This window comes from Pogona vitticeps, chromosome 12, assembly GCF_051106095.1.
Source record: "Pogona vitticeps strain Pit_001003342236 chromosome 12, PviZW2.1, whole genome shotgun sequence".
NCBI lineage: Eukaryota > Metazoa > Chordata > Lepidosauria > Squamata > Agamidae > Pogona > Pogona vitticeps.
Genome location: NC_135794.1, coordinates 23,909,716 through 23,923,270, shown reverse-complemented (window position 1 = coordinate 23,923,270; position 13,555 = coordinate 23,909,716). Strand labels below are relative to the sequence as shown.

Here is a 13,555-nt window from a genome sequence, read left to right as displayed (position 1 = left end):
TTTGCAGACGGACGAGGAGAAGAGACAAGGACTGCCTGTGGTCATGCCCGTGTTTGACAGGAATACCTGTAGCATTCCAAAATCTCAGATATCATTCATTGATTATTTTATCAGTGACATGTTCGATGCTTGGGACGGTAAGTGTCTTGGTTTTCTTCTTGAAGCTGTGCCTCAACGGAGCTGGCTCCACCATCAGCCTCCCCGCTCTATCGAGGGACAAAAAGTTGCATGCTGCCTGACTTGTCTGGGCTCCCTCACTTATCCTGATGCCCTTAGCTGCGCTAGAGGATGCGTCACCTCATTTATCATTGTTCCTGGCCCAGGCGAGAGGGGTGTCCTTTTGTCCTTTGTCTCAGGCAGCACAAAGTCATGGGCCAGCTCGATTTAGGAGCCAAAGCTTGGCAATACTCCCCTTTTTGGACTACAACATCCAGACTCCCCAGCCATCCCATGGCCCGTTCTGCCTGGAGCATTCTGGGAGTTTCTACCGAACACAATAATTTTTTCACTGGCTATAGAATTGTGGAAAAGGAAGGATGTTGGAAACCCACAGCTGAAGCGACCCTGTTTAGAAACCTCCAGGGACGGCCAGTCCGGTGCCCTCCCTTGAGGGTGTCCCTTCCACTCTCAAATGGCTCCTGCCGCCAAGAGGTTCTTTCTAATGTTTAGGCGAAATCTCGTCTCCTCGCTCCACAGGTTCCGCTGCAGAGCGTATCACGTGGGGTGGGGTGGTCCATCCTTCACGAACACCAATTTGGGCCAAGTTCCTCCCTTTTTCTAGAATGCTAGAACTGGTCACTTTTGGATCCACTCTTTACAACTCTGCTTTTGAATGAGCTCTGTTAAGAACCCAGGAACCCAGTTGTGTTAGAACAAAGACTTGGTCTCCTTCTCCAGCCGGTTTCGCGCAGTAGCTGACCAGCTGCCAGCAAGTCCTCTCTGATTCCCCAGAAGCTGGTACTTCGAAGCATATTTTCTCTAACCCTGTATAGTCACTGTGACTAGTAGCTCACTATCCATCCATCCATCCATCCATCCATCCATCCATCCATCCATCCATCCATCCATCCATCCATCCATCCATCCATCCATCCATCCATCCATCCATCCATCCATCCATCCATCCATCCATCCATCCACGGTATTTAAAGCCAAAACAGTAAGTAATCAAATATAAAACTGGATCAGACAAACACCACTCTAAGAAAAGGTAAACAAGATCAATGGCAGAAACACATTCCAAGCAGTAAAGCACAACAGTCTGTTTAAAACTCCACTCAGGCAGGCAGTCACTGAAAGAAAGCTCGCATGAACAGCCAAGATGGGGTAAGTCTGGTCTCCAGTGGGAGGAAGTTTCAGAGTCTGGGAGCAGCTGCAGAGAAGGCCCTCTCCCACCAAATGCATATGTGAAGGCAGTGGGGCCGAGAGAAACGCCATCAATAGCCTCATATTTGATGAACATCCTGTTGTGTAGGAATCATAACTAGGAGCTGACTGTCCTCCATGAATCTCAGTGTTGACCTAGAGCTGTCATGATCAGATTATGTAGGGGCCATCAGGTCCGTCCTGACATATGGCATATCTTCCCATGGTTTTCTGGGTACAAAGTATTCCGAAGTGGTTTACCAGTCCCTCCTTCCAGTAAGGTGCTTTGGGATTGTGCAGCTAGTCTGAGGCTGCCCAGGCTGATATTTCTTTCAGGAGATGTACCTACCAGGGAGCCAAATTCCCAAACATGCTCCAACACCAGTGCTTCAAACCACTGAGCTATGCAGCCATTGTGATGAGTGGCCAGGTAGCCACTGATAGGGGAGATGCTCTTACGTTTCCCCCCGATTGTACTTTTGTTGCATTTTCTCCAAATCTCAAGTAGAGGGGGTGTTACAAACAGGATAATGTGTTTGTCGTTGCTTCTCTGTGTGGTGTGAAATTAAATAGAGAGTAGAGAAGATGGCTACTGGAAGGTGATCAAGACAGTCATGGAGGTGAGAGCCAAATCCTGTGAGAATCAGTGGAGGGAGACGGGGATGCTTTGCCCGGTGAAGAGAAATTTGAGAGCTGACAAGACAGACCTCTTGCAAGATCAGAAGAGCAGTTAACAGAAAGAGGGAGCTTCTTGTGTTCTTCTGCCCCAAGGAGCAGGCCTCAAAGCCGTACCTCAAATGACAGGAAATGAGGTTTTGACGGCAGATTAGGAAGACCTTAGTGGCAGGAAAAGCTCTTTGCCAGGATAACTTGGAAGGTGAAACTGCCTTTTGCTGGAGGTTTCTAAACAGGACTTGAACCTATCGGGACCTAAAAGGATGTATCAGGGGGTGCTTGAGCGGTGGGTTTTCCTCCATGGGTGGGAGGTTGAACCCTATGACGCCCTGGAGCGTCTTCCAACTTTGTACAGTTCTGTGGCACATTTTCACAACTATGATCCTTTGCTTGAATCTTGTTACTATTTTCCATTGCACATTCATTATTACCTTCACTATTGCTCAGACACGTTCACTGGGCTTTTTTGTAGTGATCAGACCTCTCAAGAGGCAGTAGCTAAAGGCTTCCCTGCTAAAACTTTTCCTACACCAGCTAATATACCCTCCCGGTATTCTCAGCCACTGGGAGCATTCCTCATTTGTCCATTTCCCAGGAATATAAACAGCTTGTTTCTTCTTCAGCCTTTGCAGACCTTCCCAATTTGATGCAACATCTGGAAACCAACTTTAAGTACTGGAAGGGTCTTGATGACAAGAACCTACGGACTCTCCGACCACCGACCGAATAGCGACGGGGAGGGGTCTGTCGGGGTGCGCACCATCCATCTGGGGAAATATGTTCCTTCGAACTGGCATCTGATCGTGCATTTTGAGATTTATTGTGGTCTCTTCAGTATTACTGTCATGTCTTCCTGTCTGTAGCCTTGGGGGAATTTCAGCGTTGGAGAAAGCCTTGAGGTCAGATGGAAAGAACTCTTGGCTAACTGCCATCATGGGAGTGCAGAAATCAAGTAAGCCTTCAGAGCTGAATTACACTGGATCGCTGTGATGCCGGAACTGAAGAGAGCTTAAAAGGGAAATGGTTTCCTCCAGAAAGGGAAGAAGAAGAAGAAGAAGAAGAAGAAGAAGAAGAAGAAGAAAAAGCACGATTTGCAAGCAGACCTAAAAAAAAAATCCATCCACAGCCGATGGCATATAACGATTATGAGGATGCTTTCTAATGAGCACTTAAAATTGAACAGTTACACTGAACAATCAAAATATTGGACCTGCAAACTCTTTAGGAAGGAGGATTATTTTTTGATCTTCTGAAAAATGGACATGGCTCAATGTTTTCGTTTCGGTCACAACACATAAGGGGTGATAATTCACTTCTGAACACTACCAAGAGGAACTTCTCTCTCAAATAAATTTAGTAGCAAATGGAAAGCAACCAAGCCAACCAACCAACCCACAAAGTCAACCTGCAGATTTTTTGAAGTTGATTGTTAGGCCTCTCTGATTAAAATATGTTTTATTTATTTTGTTAGATGTTCAATATTTTCTATGAATTTATAAAGACTTTAAAAGCCAAAGCCGACTTTAGATGCATTACAGATTTACATGATTCATACACGTTACGCATTTTATTTTCATAATGCAAAATGCTGTACAATGAAGACACATTTTTATTGCACTGTAAAGATAGATGTGTATGTTGAAATATGGTTCAATTTTATGTTAATTAAAACAAGTTTTTATCAAATGTTTTTTTTCTGGACAGCTGTAAAATGAAATGAAGCATCGCTGGCCAAGCAGCAAGATGAGTGTCTGATCTGATATTTACCAACCTTCATCAGTACGATTGTTCAGAAACTTTAGGTAGCTGCTGGTGGCTTGGCTTTCTTTGTTCTCACAGAAGAGGGCAAAACATTTTCAAAGATTTTCTTTTTTCTCGGTGAGACTCCAAAAAGTGGTTTCTTTGTTTTTTTGCTTTCTCTCTCAATCCCTCTCTCTCTTTTGCATTCTTGTGACAAATTTGTGAAAGCGGGGAGGAGTTGCACAGAAGGTTTAAATTTTGCACCAAAAGCACAGGCTGGAATCCTGTAGGTTATGCCATGTAAAGCTGGTGATGTCATTTGGCTGGGATGAGTTTTTGGAAATTGAACATTTCCTACTTCTGTCCCAAAGACGCCCTGGCTCCTATGTAATCTTTTACATCATCAGAAACCTTTGGGGGCTGTGGGAGGGGGAGGAAGTCTTTAATTACTGGAAAATGCTGCTACAGGGTTATGGGGCTTTGGATCAGGGTGTATAAAAGTTTACAAATCACATTTGGGGAACTGTTTAGCAAAGAAAAAATTCAGCTGCCTATCCATGCATCTATGAAATTGCATTTTAGGGAGGATAGTGGCTATTGTGTTCAGAATCAAGTTGTTGGAGAAATCTTCCAAGGTGAGGACAAGGGAAGGGCCCATCGTTCAGTGGAAGAGTCGGTGCTTTGCTAAGGCCCGTGTTCAGCTTTGTTCATCGGCAGTTCAAGAAAAGAATGGGTAACATCTTTTCAAGGATACTTGGGGAAAAGGAACTATTTAAGAGTAGTGACACAATACTGGTCTTGAATATTAATGTTCTCCTGGCCATGTGCCCTTGTGTTTCTGTGTCTTCTGCCTTCAAAATTTAAACTAAACATGATTTGTCATTCTTTCTGGCAGGAAATAACGATGGTTTATTTAAGCTTGGGGTGAGGAAACTGTCCCCTTCCAGTGGTTAGACTCCAGATCCCATTATTGTGGGCCACGGCCATGGTGATTGCAGCTGATAGTCACTGTGGGAGCTCAACAACAACAACTGCAGGGCTGTAGGCTTCTTCTCCTTGCTTGAAAAGTTTTGAAGGAGAGGTAGGATAGACACCTGTCAGGAATGCTTTTGCTGTGGGTTTCCTGCATGGGCAGGTGGTTAGACGCAAGGAGCTTTTAGGTCCCTTCTAGCTCTTCAAGTCTATGATTCTATGAAACCAAAGATGGGGCAAAGCAGTGCAACCATCCAATGTTATAGGACATCATCTCCCAGCATTCCTCACCATTGATTATGCCAGCTAAGGCTCATGGGTTTGCAGACCCAACAGTCAGAACCTTACATGATGTTCACCATTGCTATAAACGATTTCCTTGTGAACCCTCAAACCAATCATGATTCTGTTGCATTCCAGTCAACTGTCTGATGTTTTTTATACTTAACCCTTCACAACAAACTCTTCTTAATTTCAGTGAGGTTTCTGTAGGGAAAAATGGTGCTGAGCAGATTGTGTCTTGATTTACTTTTCTCTCCCTGTCATGAAGACAGAAGCAAGAATAGCAATGAAAAATAATTCAGCAGAGATGCTCATAAATGTTCCGTTTTTGGATCCCCACGTCTTGTCAGTTCTCAACTTCCAGAAGACTCGGGCAGTGCTGCCCGTGGTCAGAGATGACGAGAGCTTTTTCAAAACACAGATTTTTAAGACACATCAAAAGTGTTGACCCATTCTTTTCAAGCTTTCCCCTTTATTTATCTTTAAAATTCTCAAACGAGTACACAGGCATCTGAAACCGATCCTTTAAAAATAAACCATGGAAGCTTTCTTGTCCCTTTGTTCTCAGAGGTCACTGTCCCCTGGACTTTGACCTCGCTTGGCTTTTCATTAATGTTTATTTCTTCTTAATCCTCATTTTTGAAGCAAAAATTATACAAGAAAGGCTGCTTGGTGACGTCAGAGACCTGTTGTGCTTCGGGTGTGTTGTGAGAAACCCAAAAGCTTCCCATGTTTCTAGAAGTTCATGTATATTAATAGCACTAAAACCCACATTTGTTTTTTTATAGGAGCCAATGAAATGGCTGCGAAATGTATTTGAACCCACAACACAGAATCCTTCTGATCCTATATCTTCCCCTTCTTTCCATCCCTCACCACAAGCCCACAGCAGAGGCCATATTTTATTCAGGGAGAAACTATATTTTCATCAAGAACAACGAACTATCTATCTATCTATCTGCCCTGCTTTAGGTTTGAGGGCGTTCAAGACTTTCTTCCTTTAGGGATAATTTTTTTTGGGACCCAAATGTTCTTTTCAAAACATTCCAAGGGGATAGCTCTGATAAAAATGCATTTCACAAAAAACTACCAAAAAAACCCTCTTCCTGATGCAGCAGCAGGTCAGACTAAATGACCCCTGGGGAGCCTTCTAACTGTAAAATTCAAGGTGACCGTGGCACCTTGAAGAAAAGGCTTTTATTGTGCACAATTTATGAGGAGGCGGATGTGCCATCAAATCAAAATCTGACTTGTGTTGACCCTTTTTAGGGTTTTCCAAGTAGAGACTACTCAGGTGTGGTTTTCCATTCCCTTCTTCTGGGGTGGCCTTGGGCCAGCCACCCAGGCTGGCTCTACTTGCAGGAGGCACAGAAATGGAAGGTGTTTGGTAGCCAAAATTGAGGTGCAGGGATGGTACACAACCAACTATTCTCAAGGGGCCTGAAAGCAAAAACGGGTAATGGATAGCTGATGATCAGAACGGAAAGCCTCTCCATGTGGTCCAGGCAGGCTTCGGAAATACAGTTCCTTTTTCAGGATCTTCTAAAAACACTGAGAAAGAAAAAAAATAACACTTTCTTTCTTTTAACAAAACTGGTTGCGTACTTGCTTTCTTTAGTGAATCTATTATATTATGATAGCTATTTCCCCTTTAAGAATTCTCTCTTTCTCTCTCTCTTTCTTCCACACCTGTAGCTGGTTAAGACTTATGAGGACAGCATCATTTCCTCCCTTGTTTTAGTTTGTTCAAGCAAAGGCAAAAATATACAAGCTCCTTACTGCGAATTTGTCAGGAGAGATGTAAGTAGGCAAGTTTTAAGATTCCCCCCTCACTTCCTTTTCTAAAGAATTATATGTTTAGAGTTTCAGTTCTTTTTGGAAGTGTACAGGAATCTCACTCAGTTCCCATGTGAGCCCATGTGGCTGGTGTGTTATTTTGAGCTGAGTCCAAGTAAGGTTGTAAATGTGCAGTTAATGAAAGACTGATATGGGTCTCTTTCTCTCTATTTTTTTTAAAGGTAGTGATTGTGTGTCATAATAAGAAAATATAATTCTTGTATAAATCAGAATAGGTCATTCTAACATATGTTTACCAAAGGTGGGAGATAAGAGGCTGGACTGCGTTATAAGAAAAACACCCTGTTTCAGACCTAGAGCTTTTGATTGCAGTGGCTGACCTGTTCTGGACTTTGCGATGTGAGAATAGCAATTTTGCAGGCATAGTGAGCCATTTGCTGAGCGAAGCAGTAGTGGTAAGGCGGTGGTAAGTTGGTTGCTGGTGAAAACACAGGCACTTTATTTCTGGTGAAAGCAGTGGTGCTATTGAGGTGATGCAGCTGTTGGACTTATGAGTAGAACTGAACAAATTTGTCCGTTTTGCACTCTCCTACTTTCAAGTTTTGCTAATTTGTGAGGGGGGGGGAATCTGGTCCATGATGGAGCAGAAAGAAATATCTCGCTTATTTTGAATGCTGGTGTTTGGTTCCCACAAATGCATGATCTCACTATAGGTCTTGAGCTGCTTCTCCTGCAGACAACAAGATAAGTGTAAACCTTTCAAATGATTTGTTTTCTGGCCATGAGAACTTTCCCACTAGCTTTAACTGTGCAAATGTTCTCCCTGGCCCACTGCTGAGACCAGAACGTCTAAGCTCCGGGAAGAATCTGGGGATACACCCAAGCAGTGAATTTGGGTTATCAAGGGGAGTGTAATTTGTCTGGATTCAGCCTGAACTCGTTCACCCTCATGCAGTCTATGAGTGGCTCCCACCACTGGTTCAGCACCCAAACAACTTTCTAAGATTTAGAGCTAAGAAAGCTGTAAGGAGCCTGCCCCACGCTGCCCGATGGATGGACTGGCCATCTCAATGCTTCTTTGTCCTGTGCTTTTGTGTGTGCACAAACAACCACCCACAGAGTAAGGCAGTTTTTGTTGCCGAAAGTCCTTGTTTCTCCCTGTAAAACATTTTCCAGGGGCTGGTAGAAGGTTTGTTGTGGAGCAGCAGGGGACAGTATCAAAAGGTAATGTTGACACCAGTATGAAATAATCCAAACAGATTCATCATCTTGCGTGGGTGGAAGAAAGAAAGGATGCGGCCGAGTGGATGACAGTCCAAGCTAAACAGTTTAATAATAAATATACTTTGAACCACATCAGAGCAGAAGCTTAAGCTAATTAAACCTCTCTGACATCTTTAATACCAGCTTAATAAACATATGATGTGTCTAGTTATGTTCATGACATTTTGTGGTCAAAACCTATGCATGAACTAATTACCCTGCGCACAAGCTCTCCCACGCAGGGCATTGGCTTGAAGGCAAGGGTAGAACCTCAGCGAATCGTGGCCGATGAAGTTGCTCGAAACTGCTGGGTCTGAAACCCAGTGTCCCCAGTATTTCTTTGGTTGCCAGTGGTTCAAACTGTAACTTTATTGTGGTGATGCTCAGCCTGTGGGGCCTTTTGGGGGTGAGGTGCATGGAGCCTGAAAATAAGATCCATGCGTTCCTCTCCATTCCAGTGGTTGGACTTGGGGCCAGCTGTAAACAATGTTGCGTTTTATCCAGAACAATTTTCCAGTTTTTTCAGCAAAAGCTGCTGCTTTCGTGATGCCTTTCCCTATTCATTTCAACCTGAATGATCAGCAGTAATAATGTATATGTTTCATTCCTCATTCTGTGGCCAAAGTATTCTAGCTTCTGCATTTTAGTTCTTGTTTGATTGGTTAGTTTTCTTTATTCATTTGGCCGAGTACCTCCAAGCACTACCATTTTTTAAAAATACGTATGGAAAACATGGGGAAAAAACAACTACAGTATTGTTTTCTTAGTACACCACAGATTGTAGCATCTAGTGATGTGCTGTAGTGTGTCTTTTATCTTTTTCATTATGGCCTCATGTGGAATTTGTTGTGTTGAGATTTGTGCCCTTACAAACCCTGTTTAAACCTCCTTTTGCTAAAATTTACACTTCCCAATACTGGAAACCCTCTTTTTTTTTTTTTTTGGTGGTGGTGATTCCAGTAGGCTGTTGAAAGGACGCCTCTCCTCATACCTATTCCAATTCAGAATAGACTCTTTTGCCCCCTGCCAGATAAGTTACTCAAATAACGGGTTGAGAGCAACTTCGGTTGCATTCACATCCTCCTCTTCCCATCCTTCGTCAAACAGGTGCCTCTCGAAGCATGCTCAGAAGGGCTCCCATGGGTTGCATGTTAGCTATGGTGTTTCAGATAAAAAGTTTTTGGGATTTAGGTTTGAAGGGGAAAGACACGAGATACTTATGTTTATCAAAAAAGGACCCTTTTTTTTTTTTAAAGGGTTGATGAATTTTGCTCTGGGCAGAGCAGGAGAATTCTGGAATGACTCTCTCTGCCCATGGCTTGCTTCTCACCATCTAACAAGGCCACAAAAGCTTTCAGCTCCTGTTAGCACTCGAGGCCTTTCCTTAGAGATTGGTGGCATAAGTGTTGCTCTGACAGAGGTTCCTTGAAAGCTTTCGCTGTACCAGGTTAGGGGCATGAGGACTGGAGACTCTAAAACAAGCATCCGGCTGACTGGGTCACAGCCTTCCTTATACAGATGAGATGTCCACTATCTTGATTAAATTATTTTAAAAATCCATGTGTTACCGAATTCAGATTTATAACTTAAATCCTAAAAATCAAGCCTACTTTCCCATTTGTACAAAGCCATTAAAGGGCTGGTGTAGTCTACTGGAGGTGTGTTGTTCTGTGACCTGAGACTTGAGTTCAAGTCTCCATTTGGCCAGGGAAAGTCACTGAGAGGGGAAACAGGAAACCTCTCCTTGAGCATCTAAAAGGCCTCAAAAACTGCATTAGGGTCATTGGGAGTCAGAAACAGCTTGGCGCTGCATTAGCAACCACTTATAAAGGAGCACGTGCAGTTAAATGGAAATGGGTGTCCTCTTTTGTCCTTCCCTTGGGGAGGATGATGTATGTCGCTTAGCAACGTCAGAAGGTTGTACGTGGCCTGCCCAGATCTGAATGACGAGAACATCCTGTGGAAGAGAAGTGTTCTATTATGGAAGAGGAGAGACCACCATGTATGTCTTCTGTTAAACCAGGAGATGCTGGGGTGTGTGTGAAATATGGCCTTCAGATTTGCCAGCGTTGCCCACACCACCCTAAACGAGTCCTACTTGAGAGGCTTTTGCCAAAAAAAGAAAAAAGTGCATTATTAAAATTCAGTTGGTAGGATCATCCTTTCCCCTGCTGGGGCTGGCGTATTTTTAAGGCTGCCTTATAAATCGAAGGTCCTCCTGGGTGTTGTCGTTTCCCCCCCTCAGCTGTACACGGGAAATTGAATTGTTCGTGTTATTTCCGTGGTCCAAGGCACTGTTGAGTAATCGGGATGGTGGCAAACACCTCAAACTGAAAACAGCCTGACAGATCATGGAAAAGCGGGCCGTTGCCTCAGGTCAGGTGTCTTTTATGCCAGCCGGACTCTGACAGGATGGCGTGGATCGGCTCCAGGGCCAGCCAGTCTGTTAGGGACCGTAGCCCAGTTACCTCAGGCGATAGACTAGGGAGGCGTTGTGAAGGAGAAGCCAATTGTGGGTTATTTGATTTATTTAATTTGGTTGCTGTATTATCATGTCATTTGTTACTTATTTACTCATCATTCTGCTAATCTCTGGCATTTTCCCAGTCAGCTCAAATGGCTCTCCTCCTTCCTTCACCCGCACTTTATCCTCACACACCCCCTTGCGATTTAGGCCTGGATGAGAAAATGTGGTAGGCTCAAGGGTCTCCTGGCCGAGTGGGGGGATTTGAACCCGGGTCTCCTGGATCCTAGTTCAGTCAGCACTGGGGACCCTGACTGGGCGTTCGCTCTTGGCCAGCGCCTCTGGCTTTGAGTGCCGAGGAGCTTTACTTGTTTGGGACAGGGAGCAATTTTCTGGCACCCTCAGGCACCAAATTGTGCTGCGTAGAGTCTGGTTTCCCCCCTCTCTTCCATTTCCCTCCGAGTCCCAAGTGTTTGCACCAAAAAGGATGATGCTGTTCCTCGAGAGCAGTCGGTAGATCCTAAGCACCTTACTTCTCCCTGTCAATATTTGATGCTTTTGCTGCTTTGCCTCTCTTTCAGCCGAGCTTTTCCCTCTTCTGAGGCAGTAAATAGCACCATCTTGTGTACTGTGTCCTGACACAGCCTGGCCGTCAAATGGGCTCCTACAGGAAGAGAGGATTGTGTGACTAGGGAGCTGCTATCACACAGGCTTGTTAAGCTCTAAGCCAGGGGTCAGGGAACTTTTTTACCTTTTACCCCCCCCCCCCAAAAAAAATCTATATACGCCGACATTACTGCCCTGATTTGAAAGGAAGGAAATCATACATTATTTGAATTAAAAATATTATTGAATCTACACAAGCTGTGTACTGAACTAGCAGGATGCCCCAAATTTGATAAAGATGTGCACTATTTTTGCTGGAACACATTGCACTCCAGCCATGGTGTGGTATGGAAGTTAGGAAGTTTTTCATGACAGCCAACGCAGAATTGGGGAGGGGGGCTTTCTCTACCACTTTAATCATTCTATGTGTGGTGTGCAAAAAGGAACAAACCAGGCTAAAGGCCATGTCACCCACCCTGGTGCCACAGCCCAATATCAAAGGACCGGTGTGCTTTTTTGTAATCATCATCAATGGAAAACTTAGCAGTGGCCAGAGGACTGGAAAAAGATCAGTCTCCATCCCAATCCCAAGCCTATGATTCTGCCTCTGGCAGCCGGACCTCCAAGGAGGACGACCCTGCGCTTTGAACAGGCCACCCCCAAAAGAGGAGGGCATGCATTCGCAAAACGAAAAAGGATGCCGTTTTGGAAAAGGCTACACATGCTAAAAAGGCACAATGAGAAGTGATTGTTATCATTAAAATGGCAAGCCCCCTGTCCCAGTTAGGGAAGACCATGTAGCCACATGAACTGTGTGGGTGAAGGGTTTATTCTGCAGGCATGGCTAACACATGGGTGAATAACCACAAAGCCCCTGATGCCCTCCCTTCTCATGGTTCTTTATCTTTAAATGAGAGCTAGACTGAGCCACATTTCAAATGAGGTCCCAATCGGAAGGACTGCCCAGACTGTTGTTGTTGTTGTTGTTGTGTGTTTTATTTTTAAAGAGTTAAATGTGGCATCCTTCATTCAAAGCCCCTCGAGGAAGCCCTTTCTGTACCTTCTGATCAGAAAAACAGAACAGCATCCTTCAGTGGTAAGTTGAAGTATCAACTCTAGTCTTTTCTTGTATGGTCTTGTGGTTTGATGTTTGGTGGGAAACGGTTGCATTGAGCAGGAGGGTTAGCAGGAAAGACAAACCAAGGGACACGGAGGGGTTCAGAGGAAGAACGGTAGATCAGGAAGCCATGGGAGATGGTTGGGGAGGGATTGGCTAAAGTACTCCATGTGCCACTGTTTGCTACAGAGTTAACGTAACTCTGAATATCAGCTGCTAAGGATATAGAATACACGGCACCTTTAGCGCTGTGCGAGTGAGGTTCCCAGAGCCATCAAGTTGTCCGCTGTTGGAAACACCCTGTCACCCTCTGGTGGCGATTCTTCATCCCAGCACTTTTGGTTAGAGATAACTGGTTGGTAAAAGTTTAGTTGTTGGAATATTACTTTTTGGAAGGTTAACAGATCTCTGTTCCTTGACTACACTGTGTGAAAAGATTTTTTTGCTAACCTGACTCGATGCTCAGAAGTAAGGGCTCTCCCTCCTTCTCCAACAGGACAGGGTTTTGTCAAGGGGCAGAAAACAAAAGGCGGGGACTGGCTGGGCCAAATTCATCTCCACAGAGCAGATTTTTCCCCATTCATGGTGCAAAAAAAAAAAAAATCACTCAGTAAATTAGGTCTCTGTCTGCAGAGCCAGAGGTTGCAAGTTTGATTCCCCGCTGTGCCTCCTGGGAGAGGAGCCAGCCTGGGTGGCCTTGGGCCAGCTGCACAGTCCCAGGACATCCCCCTAAAGGAAGGGGATGGTAATACGCCTCTGAGTACTCTCTACCTAGGAAAACCCTGAGAAGGGTCAACATAAGTCAGAACTGACCTGACAATACACCATTATGTTTAGGTTATCAAAGTGTGAGGGGTTAACAAAATTCTGTCAGAGGAAGGCTAGGATATTTGGTGAAATGTCTGAGAATGTAGAGTCTTTGCTGCAGAGACTTCTCTGCTAAGGTGGCTGGAAGCTATGTTTGAAAAACAGGAATTATGGAGCAAGATATTGAGGATGTGAAACCCACCTCAGCAAGAAATTGGGCCTCGCTGCCATGTCCATAAGCACACACTGGAAATACGGAAGGACTGGCTTCTTAAAAAAATAATACAAGCAACCCACCCAGAACTTTACGTTAGGGAAGGTCAGTAAAACAAAGCAAGAGTTGCATCTCTTTGCTTTGCTTTACAGCTCTTATTACTTTAATAATCTTAATCTTAGAACTGCAGAGCTAGAAAGGACCCAATGGATCATTGATTCCAGTCCCGATTTTAATTCATTTCATGCTGGGA

General features: G+C 44.3%; 2 protein-coding genes across 4 annotated transcripts in view; both read left to right on the top strand.

Moving 5' to 3' along the window:
* The window catches only part of PDE8A (phosphodiesterase 8A), a 99,021-nt gene extending 95,295 nt beyond the window's left edge, over positions 1-3,726 (top strand). For all 3 annotated transcript variants that reach the window (XM_072981604.2, XM_072981603.2, XM_072981605.2), the window contains exons 21-22: positions 8-137; positions 2,664-3,726. In XM_072981604.2, the coding sequence (XP_072837705.2) occupies positions 8-137; positions 2,664-2,770 (237 nt within the window). In that variant the 3' untranslated portion in view covers positions 2,771-3,726. The remainder of the gene's footprint in view (positions 1-7; positions 138-2,663) is intronic.
* A 7,831-nt stretch (positions 3,727-11,557) lies between these two features.
* Positions 11,558-13,555, top strand: part of WHAMM (WASP homolog associated with actin, golgi membranes and microtubules) — a 32,030-nt gene continuing 30,032 nt past the window's right edge. The window contains exon 1 of the mRNA XM_078381156.1: positions 11,558-12,260. Within this exon, the coding sequence (XP_078237282.1) occupies positions 12,075-12,260 (186 nt within the window). The 5' untranslated portion in view covers positions 11,558-12,074. The remainder of the gene's footprint in view (positions 12,261-13,555) is intronic.